Source organism: Equus asinus, chromosome 1 (assembly GCF_041296235.1).
Source record: "Equus asinus isolate D_3611 breed Donkey chromosome 1, EquAss-T2T_v2, whole genome shotgun sequence".
Lineage (NCBI taxonomy): Eukaryota > Metazoa > Chordata > Mammalia > Perissodactyla > Equidae > Equus > Equus asinus.
Window position 1 is genome coordinate 24111994 of NC_091790.1, and position 15122 is coordinate 24127115.

At 47.5% G+C, this 15122-nt stretch overlaps 2 protein-coding genes across 26 annotated transcripts in view; one reads left to right on the forward strand and one right to left on the reverse strand.

Annotated features, from left to right (window-relative positions):
- AFDN (afadin, adherens junction formation factor) overlaps positions 1-12961 on the reverse strand; it is a 141360-nt gene extending 128399 nt beyond the window's left edge. For 11 of the 24 annotated variants that reach the window (XM_044761302.2, XM_044761294.2, XM_044761287.2 and 8 more), the window contains exon 1: positions 12436-12841. In XM_044761302.2, coding sequence (XP_044617237.2) covers positions 12436-12540 — 105 coding nt within the window. In that variant the 5' untranslated portion in view covers positions 12541-12841. Of the gene's footprint in view, positions 1-11349; positions 11527-12435; positions 12842-12881 lie in introns of those variants that run through there. The other 13 variants (XM_044761303.2, XM_070516323.1, XM_070516243.1 and 10 more) reach the window with 6 other exon arrangements.
- Positions 11388-14738, forward strand: LOC139046051 (uncharacterized). 2 transcript variants are annotated; one of them, XM_070516832.1, is made up of 2 exons: positions 11388-12306; positions 14472-14738. In XM_070516832.1, the coding sequence occupies exons 1-2, from the start codon at positions 11521-11523 to the stop codon at positions 14625-14627; spliced, it is 942 nt and encodes a 313-aa protein (XP_070372933.1). In that variant the 5' UTR covers positions 11388-11520; the 3' UTR covers positions 14628-14738. The 2 variants fall into 2 exon arrangements, 1 of the variants encoding a protein (XP_070372933.1); XR_011505628.1 differs by lacking the exon at positions 11388-12306 and adding an exon at positions 14216-14340 and having other exon boundaries at positions 14472-14607.
- The last annotated feature ends 384 nt before the right edge of the window (positions 14739-15122 follow it).

Consider the following 15122-nt stretch of genomic DNA (forward strand, 5'->3'; position numbering starts at 1 on the left):
AAAATCTGCAATGTTTCCCAAGAATCAAGCTGGTGATACGGATCACATGCGTTTGTAATTACATACTAAAGACAAAATGTCTAAAAATGTCATTATACTAATAAAACGTAAACATTCCTGAAGCATTGGAAACTTGTTCACAAGTTGTGCAAATTACAAACAAGTAGCATTTGGTGGTTTAGGTGCCATTCAGTAAAAAAATAATAATATCTTTTTAAACTCAAATTACAGCTTATGCTAGAATACGAGCAACAAGAATCTACAAGCAAATGCTGCATAAACTGATCAAAATAAGGAAAATACGAAGGGTGACAACGTAGACCATGTGCATCCCATCTCCCTCTAACTCCAGTTTAGTGCGCACCCTTAGTCTGCCATCATCACGAAATCGTATGCTGACCTGCAGTTCTTACAACCGCACATTCGGAGTCCCTGATTGACAGCAGAAAAGCATACCTAACCTCCCACCTCGAAACCTCCTCCATGCTTTACCACATTTTACTACCTTTGCTGGATGTTTCTTACAAGAAGAGAAAACACAGACTCATGACCAGGGAAGTGAGTTTGTATGATCGGTCATCCCTAAACCTGCCGTTTTGTCTGAAATCTCCCCGGACTAGTTTAGGAATGGTAACTATTTGCTCAATAGATGTTAGTTAGAACTGTTAGTAACAATTAAGGAATAATCTCTAGAAGACTTGAAATTCAAAAGTTACCTGGCGGAAAACTGCTGGTTAATATGGAAACAAAATTTTAAGAAATTAAATGAACTGATCCCTAGTAGTAAAGAGGACAAGTTGAATTTGTTGTTTAATTTTAAGCAGAGACCAGGAAAGGGCTGGGTACCACCCAGAGCAAAGTCGAGGAGGACGGCATGAGAGGAAGCCGACCCAGCGACAGAGGAAAGGAGATGGTGTGGACAGACACAAGACTCGCTCTACAAAACCCAAAATCACAGCCACGGGGTCAGAAAAGGGTCCGAGCACAGCAGAGCCAGAACCCGGGTGGGCCCTGCCTACCTCCTCCCCTGAGGCATGAGAAAGCTATCAGTGAGCTCTCGATCCCGCAGCCCTCACTCCGCCCAAAGGTCTGGCTGCTACACAAGATACAAGGTGTTGCGACTGTCTGCACACAGAAAATAAGATACATAACACAGAATCATCTGTCCCAAAGATAAAAGAGGGGCCGGCCCGGTGGCATGGTGCTGAGGTTCACAGGCTCCGCTTCGGCGGCCCAGGGGTTCGCAGGTTTGGATCCTGGGTGCGGACCTATGCACTGCTCATCAAGCCACACTGTGGTGGCCTCCCACACACAAAACACAGGAAGACTGACGAAACAGCAACAATCTTGCTCAAGCACAAAGAGGAAGATTGGCAACAGACGTTAGCTCAGGGCCAATCTCCCTCACCAAAAAAGAAAAAAAACATAAAAGATACAATAGGGTTTTAAATAGTCAAGATGAAAATCAATACACTTAATGTGTATATAACATTAACATATGATGTATATGTTATAACCTATAACATATGATGTAAATATATAACATATGTTATATGACGTGATGTAAATAACATATAACATATGATGTGAATAACACAGAAAAGGTTTCATGATATCACACCTACGGTTCTTCCTGCAAATTAAGCTCTGAATTATTCTATTTAAAAATTACTTTCCTATAAAACTTCCAAGTACTGCTTTCATTGCAGTGATCTTAAATTTTCGAATTCTACAAACACAGCGGTTAAGAGAAGGTTCTAGAGTCAGATGACCTGGGTTCAAGTCACTGCTCCTCAGAGTACTAACTGTATGCTCTGGAGCAAGTTATCTAATCTCCCTGGGCCTTGGTTTCTTCATCCAAAAAGGAGAAGAGCAGGAGCACCCTCTCACAGGACTGCTACAGGAACATGCAAAGCATGTGCACCACTGCAGGTGTGTGGAGAGGACGCACTCACAAAACGTTGAGCATTACAGTTATTAGCAGAATAACCTAGGTAGCCTTCAAAAACTGGATTCCTGACAGACATTTGGGTGGTTAAGAAACATAATTCAGTACTGGCTAAAAATGCAAATAATTAATAAGCAGATACAACTGAACACACATGCACACTTCAAGAATTTTGCAAATGTTCTAAAGTAAGTATATTATTTTCATAATAAAAAACCAAATCTTTTTAAATGCATAATCTTACTACAGTGAAGTAAATGCATTAACTCCTTCATGTCTAACTATTATTTTCAAGAATATACTTCAAAAGTAAACCATAAAATAATATGTTTTTGGGGGGTTTTTGGTGAGGAAGATGGGCCCTGAGCTAAGCTCTGTTGCCAATCCTATTTTTGCTTGAGGAAGATTGTCCCTGAGCTAACATCTGTGCCAATCTTCCTCTATTTTGTACGTGGGATGCCACCACAGCGTGGCACAATGAGCTGTGTGTAGGTCTGTGTCTGGGATCAGAACCTGTGAACCTCGGGACACCGAAGCCAAGCACACAAACCTAACCACTATGCCACCAGGCCGGCTCCAATAACATCATGTTTTTTAATGCTTTTCCAGATTTTCTGGTCTTAATTTTACTGTCCCTGATATTCCAAAAGTAACAATTTCATGAAGGTAATAAAAAACTATTTTTAAACAGTGAAATCAGCAAGTTTGGCATAAAAGCACATTAACCGTACCATGAACTCAACAAGGCCACCTTTGCCAAACTTGAATGAAAAACACATTTTTAAAGATTGGAGGTCCTAAAGATTAAATATGGTAAAAACACTGTCCATGGTACTCCTGGCAGGCCCCTCCTCCTGAAGAAGCAACAGCTGAGCTGGTCTACAAGGAGCCACTTACACAGTCACTTACTCACTAACTTAGATTTCTTATCTGCATGTTATTACCCTCATAAACTAAAACAATACGTTTATTAAGAAACAAGTTTCACAAACAGGTTAAAAATAGTGTATCATCAAAATAATTTAGTAATGCTATCTATAGAAAAGAAATGGTCACCAAAAATTCAAAATGAACTAACACCTAGCCATGAATTAACAGCACAATATATTTGTTGCAAAACAAGGTGCCACTGAGTAGATAAACTAATCTTAAGTGTTGCTAATCTTAAACAAATTCAATATTCTAATATTATGTTTTTACCACATGCACTTTAAAAAGTCAAACGTTCATATAATATCTTGAAGTATTAAAATCCCGTCCTGTGCATGGAGGGTTTAGAATATAAATACTATCCGTCTGTGCTTGTATGTCTCTCTTGGGAAATATACTAAAGCTGAGGGAAAATACAACCAAAAACAGCAGAAAAAAGACATCCTCACAGAGTCAATGGTTGGCACAATTCAGAGCTTACGCTTGGGAAGCCAGACTGAAAGGACGCACAAGTGCCAGAAGACACAGCCCACATCAAACATCACATCCACCCACGACACGGAACACATCAGACGCCACTGTGCTCTGCAGTAGCCACTGACCCCTGAGGAGGAGCGGCCTAGGTCACATCCTGCGTGAATTACAGTAATAAAACTTCCAGCTGGGTTGTGGCCAGTATTCTTCATCACAAAAATGTAAATGCCTGCATCTTATTACTGATAACCGAAAATTAAAACAGAAATTTACAAATAAATATAGGAAGTAAACAAATATAAAATAATATGTAAAATAAATTAACATATGTTAAAATCTACCCTTCCATCATAATGAGCCCTCATTCACAGTTTACATATCTGTGAATTTTATAGCCCTAGCTGGAAAATACCATGAAAATAGACTTTAATATCTACCCTACAACGTATTTTAAAAACCAGCCCAAACCAAGATTCTTACAACCCCTCACTAAACGTTCCAGGGCAGCAGCTCAAACCGCAGGCTACGAACCCGTTCAGGTCAACGTGAGGTCGACACTCTTTCCCTACTAACACCGAGGGCATCAGCCTCTGGCTTTGACGGCACACACGCTGATGGTCGGATGCACCGATGGGCAAGTGACAGCACACGAGCACAAATCAAGGCTGCAGCATCAAACTGGACTAGCGGACAAGCACTTCTCACTGCTATGCACTCACACCTAAAAAAAATGCCAGTTTCACCGAAGAATGTCTTTCTTAAATGAAATACAAAAATGATGAATTTTATTGAACTCTGACTCCTGAGTGCACGTTTGTTCAACATTCCATGTGCCCAAACGGGAAGTGCACAGAAAGAACTTCTACTTGGGCTGCACACCAAGGCTTGACGGGTCTCTCAAGAAAAAGCACCTGTGCAACTGTGTAAGCTGTGACCTGAATGAGCCACTTCTTTCACAGAATTCCATTTTCACCTGGAAGAATGGTTGACAAACTACCGTCAATCAGGATGCAACATCTGGCAGACATCTTTCCAAAATGAATGAAGCCAGCCTGTTCCTTCAAGCACTGCCCAGGGCAACACCACCAACGACAAAATGTGAGCTGCGACAGGAAATTCGATGCTTCCTGGAAAACTGGTATCCACCTTGAGCTTGAGAGCTTCCCAACACTTAAGATTCTACTGATCAGTGGTGATATTAACAAATGTGACATTCTGACACTGTCTAAAGAAATCTGCCAATATTTGGAAAATCCACATAACTCAGTGAACCAGTATTTTCCAAATGGTCAGTGCAGGATGGCACAAAACCAGGCACAAGTAAAGGATCCATTCAAAGCATAAGACAGACAGATTTCAATGTAACAGAATACGGAAAATATTAAAGAATCTTCCAAAGGAGAAGTAGTACCAGAAATGAAAATAAAGTACTGAGGCTCAAACTAGAAACCTTCATATAACTGCTTCTTACTTTATTACCAATATCTCTTAAAAATAATCACCCCAATAATTTCCTGAAGTTTTTGCCAACACAAAAATTCATTAATGTGAAAAATGCAATGTAATCTAAACCTAAGAACTCATTAAAGAGCTCATATAAAATCCTGGTATATTGTAAACGTATGTTAAATCACGGTATGGTATATTTTTACAAACAGTGTTCTCCAAGTCAGGAGCACTCAGAAATTTATTCAGATAATATCAAGATGCACCTAAAAATAACGTATTTGAAGGACATCTTCCCAATGTATAGATTTTATACTAAGCATGAATACAGGAGAAGTTATACATTTTAAGAATAAAATAATTTTTAACTATTGATTGTGTCCAACAGTGGTCTTATTATTACTCCCATTTCATCTTCTCTACTAAACATACGGAACCGGATTCAAAGCCAGAGGGGAACTGGCAATCTCGGGTCTCGGTACAAAGGCTGCCAACAACGGCACAAAAAAAACTAAGACAGAAACCTCATTGGTTCTCCTGTAAAAATCAGGAAATACAAAGAATAATAGGTAGGTCATCGTGGAAAGCACCACTATCAGCAAACAAGGGTAAACAGAAAGTACATTCTTGGAAGGAACAAACGGTTTAAATTCGCAAAGGGCGAAAGTCTGACTCTCCTTTAACAGAACAAGCATGAAACCAAGCAACAGAACTACAAGCCTCGGTTCGAAACGAACAAGACAACTGGACTGCTCTTCACCAGCAAAACCCCAAACAGAAACGAATGAGCGTCTCTTCATGGGTCTTAATTCTGGGGCTCCAGCTCGCTTCTGCTATGACACGCAAGACTCTCAGGTGGAGCTTCAGGAAGCACGCAAGACTTCCTCACTCGCGACCACCAGTGACACCGTTTGTAGCAGAGATGCCGGCAGAGCTGGACTCAACACTGACAGGGCCCCTCTCAGGTTGCCTCCACCCTGCCACCGTGGAAGACGGTTTAAAAAGCACAGAAAACACCCGATCTCCTGTGAACGGTCTCGTCCGGTCTGCCCAGGTCAGCTGGGCACCAGGGGCCTAGTCAACTTAAGGAAGTTTGAGACTTCAGAAACTAAGCACACAAACATCTCAGCAAGTTCATCCTGTTTACACCTAGAGTTATGGCGACAATCGCAGTCCATGCCTGTCGTCCTGGTATAATTATTAGTCACACAAGTGTTCCATGGGTCACCTTAACTAGAATCTAGTGACAACATTCAGAAGGCAAAGCATGCTGTGTTTATTTAACCTAAAAACATGAAAAAGCAAACAAGTCCACAAAAGTTCACATCTTATTTTCTGTAAGACACACAATTTTCTGTAACATTAAATTTCTTTTGAATAAAAGAACAGAAATTTCGGCTACTTTCCACTCAGAGTGAACTACTCAATCTTCGTTCCTCTAAATGATTTCCTTCCTGACACACACCTGTGAACTCGCCAGTGCGAGGCTTCCCCTCCTCCCCACCTGCTGGAATCAACTCACAGTGGGAGACATCTTCCTGACTGACACATGAACCACTCTAGACCTGTGTCCTCTCACCTTGTAAAGTGTGGCCACTTCCCAAATTAAACTACAGCATGGGTTTGGTCAATCACTTATGCCGAAATGATGGGTGAAGTTTTCTATTTTTATTGCTGCTAGAACAAAACCTCAACCAGATGACTGGAGGTCAGCAAGCGTCCCTGGCACCAGCGCTCAGCGTGCTTTAGTTGGCCCCCAACATTCGACTGGAAATGTTAAGAGAAAGCTTCAGCCCACGGCCAGTTCATGCATAAAGACGGTCCAGCTATGACAACATGTCCACAGCTGCTGGCAACTCACACCTGTGGGAGTACCAACCAGAGGCCTACCAACGCGTTTTCAGGCCCCGCCAGCCTGTGAGTGTCAGCCCACAGTCTGGGACATGCCCTGAGCTGGTGAGTGGCACTGTGGGATTTGGCACACTGCTTTGTATCTAACTTCCAAGTGTAAATGTGGGTCAAACAAATCTTCATCCCTGTCCTAGGCATCTTCAAGGTGAAGGAATGCATCCTAAATACAATCAGCTAGGAAACTAATAGAAATAGCAAACTTTTGAAGAAAAATCAACAGACTCTATGTAACCTGAAAACAATTTCCAATTAAGGTTCCACAAATACTACTCACATATCCACTTCATTTATAATAAAGGAAAACAGGTTTCTATCTTAATAATTGTCATATTATTTATTAGCATTTTCTGACGTTACGCCAAAGCTCAAGTCTGATAAAACTGCTCGTAAACGAAATAATCTATGCCACCAGAATAATAACCAACACCCAGTAATAATGCTTTACACACTACAAGTGCTCAATTAAACCCTTAATGACATACGCTTAAACCTTTTCTTCTTAAGCTTCCCACCAATTTGGTACCACATCCTGATATTCTGTGACTCCTATTTTTTTCAAGAATATGAAAGAACCCCTTCTACTGCTATTCCACTAGTAACCGCAATCAAAATTTGATAGTTTTGGAAAAGCCAATAGTTACAACATCTACATTCCATTAAGTCTATAAATTGCATAAAGTAAAATCACTTTTCATTGGCAGGAGCACAGCAAATTGAAGCTCCTCTGGATGCAGTCTCATTTAAGATAACCAACGTCAAACAAGGGCTCCACCTCAGACTGCCAGGCTCACACCAACACAAGCATGAACCTTACCAGTTACGACAGGAAACAGAACAAAGGTTATAAGCGCCACTGAGGCTCAAGGTACCAAAAACAAAACCAGAAAGGAACAGAGACACCTACACACACTAAGAACACATCACCTGCGACTGCCTTTCTCTGTATTAGTCACATCCATCACCACAATAAGAGATCCAGCGAAGGACCAATGTTTAGTAATACGTCTGTTGTTTTCAACGTCATTACGTTGTGTGGAAAAGCAGAGTGAGAACCTGAGCCTTAGTCTGGAATTCATACGCAGCCGTGCGTACGCACTCATGACTGCTTCACCTGACAAGTTCCTACTCCACCTCTGCTCACAAACCAGAAGCTATTTTTCACATACATCTCTGGACAACATGATTCACCACGCGACTTCTCAAGATTAACTCAAGTATGAAAACACAACACATTCACCTTTAATAAAGCATATGTGGGTGTCCACACAAATTCTAGGTTATTTTTCCCATCAATGCAAGAAGAAGGCAATGGACTCGATAAATAACAAACAAAAGAAATGACTTTAAGAAACATCTCATGAAGCAAAGTGGTCAACCACCTCACATAGTTGCTGCATTTCTTTAAGAATCTAAAAGACAATTTCACTTAAGTTTTAAAAAAGCATATATCCTGTGTTTTGTCAGGAATAAAGGTAAACACAAAGGAAGCCACATTCAAATTCTTTCCACAAAATATTTATTGAGCACTGACCATGTGACAGACAAGCATTAGAAGAATAATGCTTAAAAAAATAAAACCCTAAGCTCTTTCCTTCAGGTAATCAGGGAGGGAGACCAACAAACCCACAGCCATAAGGACAAAATTGGGGTAAGCTAAACAAAAACACACCCAGGGGATCTTGGATAACCAGAGAAGCCCTCTTCTAGGAGGTAATGAGAAGTAAAAATCAGCTACCAGCACTCTGTCATAATAAATAATTAGAAATCCCTAAAAGAAATAAAGCCTTAACATGAAGAATAAGAAAAGAACAGGACTAAAAAGCTTTGAGAAGCTTTTATTATGAGCTATAGTTTTCCAGAGTAATCAAGATATTAATTCGGCTTAGCATCAATCTGCCGGTGGTAAAACGTCAACGGTAAGTTTAGATCACCAACTCTCATTTTAAAATTCCAAAAGAATCTAGGATCCAAGTGACGATGGGTAAAAATGGACAAGGATAACATACAACTTGCTTTCCCTTTGGAAGCCCCTCCCTCACACACAAATGAAAATATGAAAGAAAAAGCAAACTTAACCAGGTTGATTTTAAACATATTCTAATTTTCTTAAAAAGCGAATGTAATCCAAAAAGCCAAGTTTATCAACTTGCTAAATAGAGAAACCACAGAATTATGAGCGGTTATCAAGGCCGCCAGAAACCACCAATCAGAGATTACGGAGTTACAAAAGTTGAGAACAGATGCTCATCACTGTCTCCCTCTGAAAAAGCAAACAAAAGAAAATAAACTACAACTATACTCTCCTACACACACATAAAAAGATCATCCAGATATCTAAACATAAGGCATAAATCGTATTCCGACAGAGGAAATTCTGCAGTAACTTTGCTCAACGCTTACTGAACACAATAAAAGCCAGTACAATGCTTATATTCCTGTAGAAAACTAGTAAGTAGGATTTGTGATGGCCAGAGTAGAAATTTACATGAGATGGTAAAAATCTTCAGACACAGGTTTTGATAAAGCAAATTAAAACTGCTGGTCTTGAAAGACTGGTTTAGAGAATTATTAACATGAAATAAGTTTATCTACATCATAATGAAAGAGACAACATGATAAGTGTGAGGTTTAACTTCCTAGACCAGAATAACTCAGTAGTGTGCAAAGGTTCTCGAGAAAAGAAAAAAGTGTGAACCAGGACTAGATAAAGAAAAAACTAAGAAAAATAACATATGGGCATTTTAAAAAACCAATTTATTTCATTATGAAAAGCTTTCTCACACAATCCTGGAGAATCATTTCTAGAAATAGAAATGTTCAGGTATAAGTGGGGAGGAAAAAGCTACTAAATGAAATACACAATCATTTTCAAAAACAGTCCTTCAACTTTGGCTTTGCCTCAACACAGGCCCACAGCAACTTTTCACCTGCAGAATAACGATGAAAAAAGTAGCTCTCCAAATGACAGGCCAGTTTTACTTTAATAACTACTTATATCTCTAAGAAAATAGAGGGAAAAAGCTCCAATTGAGCACTTACAAACAGAATTTAATGAAATCAATTAACTATAATCTGCTTCTGATTCCAGATTTTTTAAATGCCAACTCAATTTAAAATCTCTAAGAGTAAACTGAATTATCTATTGCCAACTGAAAAAAAATCCTCCTTTTCTCAACCAGACTTGGGAAATCTCTCAAAAAAAGCAATGATAAATAAATCCATTCAAACAGAAAAAACAACTGTGCACCAAGATAATTTTTTACACCTGAATTTTTTTAACCGGAGATAAGAAAAATGAACGCATTATTCTGAAAGATGACACAATCCTGGAAGCTGAACTACTACAGTCACCTTTCCAAAGACGCACGACGAAGTCTATGAATGAACACAACTACACAGTATTAATCTGCTGCCTAGCCTCCAACTCACAGAATCATCAGAGAAGAGGAGCTGTGAATCGCTGGTAACTTAACATGTCAGTATTCAAATCCACAACCTGAACCTGATAACATAGCAGCATTCATCTAAGGATTAAGATGAACAGCTCCACCCAGAACACAGAAAACAAGAAGTCCTTCCGAACAGGCAAAATCAAGAAGTTGAAATAGTAAAAGTCGACTTGACTCAAAAATATAAACTGACGTTAAATGATACGAAAAACGATTAAATTTCATGAGAATGTTCAAATTTGCCCAACATGATTGGTACCCAAAGCTGGTATTTTAGCAAAATAATACTAACTTTGAATTACCTATTAGAACAGATCAAAAATAGATGCAACTACACTAATTCCCCAAGAGGGCACAAATCGCGTGTCAGGTGTATTTCATGCTGCCGGAGTCTGCGCAACAGCCCGGACTGAGGAATGAACCACGGCGCTAAGCGCGCGCTGCGGGGACACGACCCACAGGTCCGGGGACACGACCCACAGGTCCGGTCCCCCTGACTTTCACCTCCACTCTCTGCTCCTATTCCAACCGACGGGACTCAAATCCATTTTCAAAAAGCTGCTGGGAACTCTTTCAGCAGCTCGGCTATAAACAACTTCCATTGTCCCAGGCCGAGGGCAAGTGTGATTTCCTCCTTTGCTCTGGAGCACGCCCAGGACTGGCCACCCCAGGCCAGGCCATGCCGGCGGGCCCGGGGACACCGAGCCACCCTGCCCTGCCCTCCCCCTCCCCCTCCCCCATGCTGTCCCCTCTCCCTCCCTGGCCATGTCCGCCCCCTCCCCCATGCTGTCCCCTCTCCCTCCCTGGCCATGTCCGCCCCCTCCCCCATCCTGTCCCCTCCCCGGCCCTGCCCTCCCCCTCCCCCATCCTGTCCCCCTCCGTCCCCGGCCCTGCCCGCCCCCTCCCCCATCCTGTCCCCTCCCCCACCGTGGCCATGCTCGCCCCCTCCCCCATCCCGTCCCCTCCCTGGCCCTGCCCTGCCCCGCCCCCTCCCCAATCCTGTTCCCTCTCCCTCCCCCTCCCCGAACCTGTCCCCTCTCCCTCTCTGGCCATGCCCACCCCCTCCCCCATCCTGTCCCCTCCCCAGCCCTGCCCTGCCCCGCCCCCTCCCCGACCCTGTCCCCTCCCCGGCCCTGCCCGCCCCGCGGACGCCCGTCGCGCCGGCCGGGGGAGGGGCGCCCTCGCTCCCACCTGAGCCGCAGTAGCGAATGGGAGGAAAGCTCCTTTGCCCCGAGTTCAATTCCGGGCTGCGTTATCAGCAGATCCGCACCAGGACCACAACTTTCCTGCTATTTACCCTACACTCGCGGTTGCCAACCCCCAAGTTCTCAAAACCCACTGAAGCCAAACGCCGCCGGTCACATGCTCGCTCGGGTGACAAAGGTCCGCGCAACCACAGTCAGGAGCGCCGCGGGCCCCGCCGCAGTCCGCGCGGACACCGCGACAAGCGCCCGCCTCCCGCCCGCCGCAGACCCCTGTTCGGGCCCGAGACTCTCACCCCAGCCCCGGCCCGAGACCCCCTCCCTCGGCCCGCGACCCTCACCCCAAGCCCGGGAGCCCCTACCTGGCACGAGACCCCCCACCCTGCGCCCGAAGCCCCCTCCCTCAGCCCGAGATCCCCTCCCCCGGCCGGAGACCCTCACCCCGGGCCCGAGGACCCCTCCCCACGCCCGCGACACTCACCCCGGCCCCAGGACCCCTTCCCTCTGCCGGAGACCCTCACCCCGGGCCCAAGAACCCCTCCTTCGGCCCAAGACCCTCACCCCGGGCCCGAGGACCCCTCTCCCGGGCCTGAGACCCCCTCCCTCTGCCAGAGACCCTCACCCCGGGCCCGGAACTCCCTCCCTCGGCCCGAGACGAGCCCCCTCGGCCCAAGACCCCCACCCTAGGCCCGAGACCCCCTCCTCGGGCCCGAGACCCCTATCCCGGCTCAAGACCCTCCTCCCCCGCCCCAAGACACCCCTCCCGCGGCCTGAGAGCCCCCTCCTCCGGCCCGAGACCCCCTCCCCCGGCCCGAGACCCTCACTCCAGGCCCGAGACCCCCCGCCCCCAGTCCGAGACCCCTCCCCGGGCCCGCGATCCTGGCCCCAGCCGGCGTCGCTGGCCCGAGACCCCGCCCCCGGCCCCCGCCCCCGGCCCGGGACACAGGTGAGCGCGCTCCCCCCGAGCCGGGCCCGCGCCGCCACCCCAGGTCGGGGGGCGCGCAGCGGGGGTCCGGGGGGCGGGGGTCCCCGCGGGGGAGGGGCCGGGAGGACGCCGGCCGGCCGCGGCGCTCACCTCGGTGGGCTGGCTGATCTCGAACAGGTCCAGCCGGTTGGCGTTCCAGTGGTGGATGATGTCGGCCAGCTTCCGCCGCTCCTCGTCGCGGCCGCCCGCCGACATCCTCCCGCCGCGTCCTCCGCCCGGGCCGCGCGGGGCCGGGGAGCGGAGCCGGGGACGCGGACGGGGACGCGGACGGGAGACGGCGACGGGCCGGCGGACCGCGTGCCCTCACGGTCCGCGCGCCGGCTGCCCGCGCTCTCGGCTCCTCGGCCCCTCGGCCCCTCGGCCCCTCGGCTCCGCAGCCCCGGAAGCCTCCGGCTCCTCGGCCTCGGCGGCCCCGCGCCTAGCCGGCCGCCCCCGTCAGCCCAGCCGGCCGGTGTGCGCCCGGCGCCCGCACTCGCCGCCCCGCCCCGCCGTGCGCGCCCCCGCGCCGCGTGCCCGCCCCCGCGCCCGCGCCGCACCTCGGGCTGCCTCCGCTAGGTGCTGCTGCGCCCGCCCGCACCGGAGCCGGCGCGCCCCGCCCTCCTCGTCGCCGCCCGCCCGAGCGGGGGGCCGGGCCGGGGCGGGGCTCGGGCGCACCCGGCTGGGGGCCGATGGGCGGGGCGGGGCGCGGATGGGCAGTGCCGGGTTCGGACGGTGCTGGGTTCGAACTCGGAGCGTTGCATTCGGACGGGCGGGGCTGGGTTCCGATGGGGCTGGGTTCGGAAGGGGCTGGGTTGGGGTGATGCTGGGCTCGAACCGGTGGTATTGCATTCCGGCGGGCGGGGCTGGGTTCGGAAGGGGCTGGGTTCAGACGGTGTTGGGTTCGGGAGATGCTGGGTTCCGATGGTGCTGGGCTCGATCCAGTGGTATTACATTCCGACGGGCGGGGCTGGGTTCGGAAGGTGCTGGGTTCCGACGGTGCTGGGCTCGAACCGGCTATGCTGGGCTCGATCCGGTGGTATTGCATTCCGACGGGCGGGGCTGGGTTCGGAAGGTTCTGGGTTGCGATGGTGCTGGGTTCGGACGGGAGGGGCTGGGTTCCGACGGTGCTGGGCTTGAACCCGCGTGGCTGGGCTCCTTGCGGTAGTATTGCATTCCGACGGGCGGGGCTGGGTTCGGAAGGTGCTGGGTTCCGACGGTGCTGGCTTCCCTGGGGCGGTGTGGGCGGTCGAGGGCGGAGGGACCGAGAGCGCGGTGCAGACACCCTTTCTGCGCGTGACTGTCCAGCGCTCGGCGAGTACTGACCACACAGAGGGCCTGCGTCCGCTCCTCTCACCCCGCCCCATCCCCTGGGATGTCCCCCCGGGTGTCCCCTGATTATTTATGATCCGTTCCAGGGCGACTCCCTTCTGTTGGGGTCGCATCAAAGCAGACCTTTGCAAGCTGCCTTCTCCCCAGAAGGATAAACTATGGTGCTCTGTGTGTGTATTTCCACGATAATGTTTTGAAACCCTCCCAGTGTTTCCAGAGGCCGCTCTCCTGCTTTCCAGTGTCCTTTGATCCTGCACGCTGTCGTCCCCTAGTCTCATGCAGCGTGAAGTCGCAGTGTCCGACTCCCTTTGTGTCTCTGCTCAGAAGACACGTCTTCTCCCAGACAGATTGTCTCTGCGGACGCTCCACAGACATAGATAAGGGACCACAGAGTTGGCATAATAAAAGCGGAGAGGAGAGTCATTTGATGTACCTCCTTTGGCACAGGGCAATGCTATGTGAACACAGTGTTAGCGCCTCTAAGTGTCCCTGTGGATGTGGAGACCTAATGATGGCAATGGCAAGTTTTGTCAATTTTAGAGATGCTTGTTTCATTAGGTGTTTACTCTTTAATTGCCCCCTCCCCCAGGCCTCCCGCCCCCCCTCCCCCCCCCGCCAAAAAAAAGAAAAAATTGGCTGCAGAACACATTTCAACAGACTTCTTTCCACCATGCAGGGCTCATTCAGGTAAAGTTGGTTTCTTACAGTGTCTGTGATGTAACAGAAAGGCTTCATCTTTAAAATACCAAAGCTAAGTCGTGAAAACAGGGAGCTCCGACAACGCCCCTTTATTTTTGTCATTACTTTGTTTTTTCCAGTGTGGAAGATCATTTTTCTCTCCACCAGTTGGAGTTCTTCTTTTGTGGGGAAGAAGAGAATCCTGCCGTCTCTGCTGGGTTTTGTCTTCAGCCCTCCTTTCTACTGCAGCAGTGCAGTGCAGCCACATAAGGAGGCTTTTCAGCCCAGCAGCCTGAGGTGTTGAACCCATGCCACGAGGGATGAATTCTTCAATAGATCTCTAGTCCTCTTCCTCAAAATTAAAGTGTGGTGGCTTGCAGAAAAGCATATGTGTATAAATGGCGTCTTCATGTTCTAGCATTCTGTTCCTTTATGCTTGAAGTCCCCATGCTCCTTTATAGACTCAAGTTGTCTTTTGTTTTTTTGTTTTGTGTATGTGTGTGTGTGTGTGTGTGGTGAGCATCACGGTGTCAAGACAGCTCGGGACTGTCTAGCTAGGTTCCACACATGCCATGCGGGTTATCAGCCGTAGTGTCAGCTGAATGCTAACAGTAAGAGCTTTATTCCTGATGATGCTGTTACCAAGAGTGACTTGGCTCTTAGAGTAAAGAATTAGTTTGCAAAGCTGCCAATTCGATTGCTGGATGTGCAAAGTAAGTACACGTAGTATTGCTAAAGAGAAAATTCTGTGTGGCTAGAAAATAAGTATGGCCTCCCCACAGTGTTATTTT

Bases quoted from the DNA above. Each gene is read 5' to 3' on its own strand.
- LOC139046051 (XM_070516832.1), top strand. From the start codon at position 11,521: ATGCTCGCTCGGGTGACAAAGGTCCGCGCAACCACAGTCAGGAGCGCC. The intron at 12,307-14,471 runs GTGAGCGCGCTC...TGTTTTTTCCAG, and splicing joins GCCCCCGGCCCGGGACACAG to TGTGGAAGATCATTTTTCTC.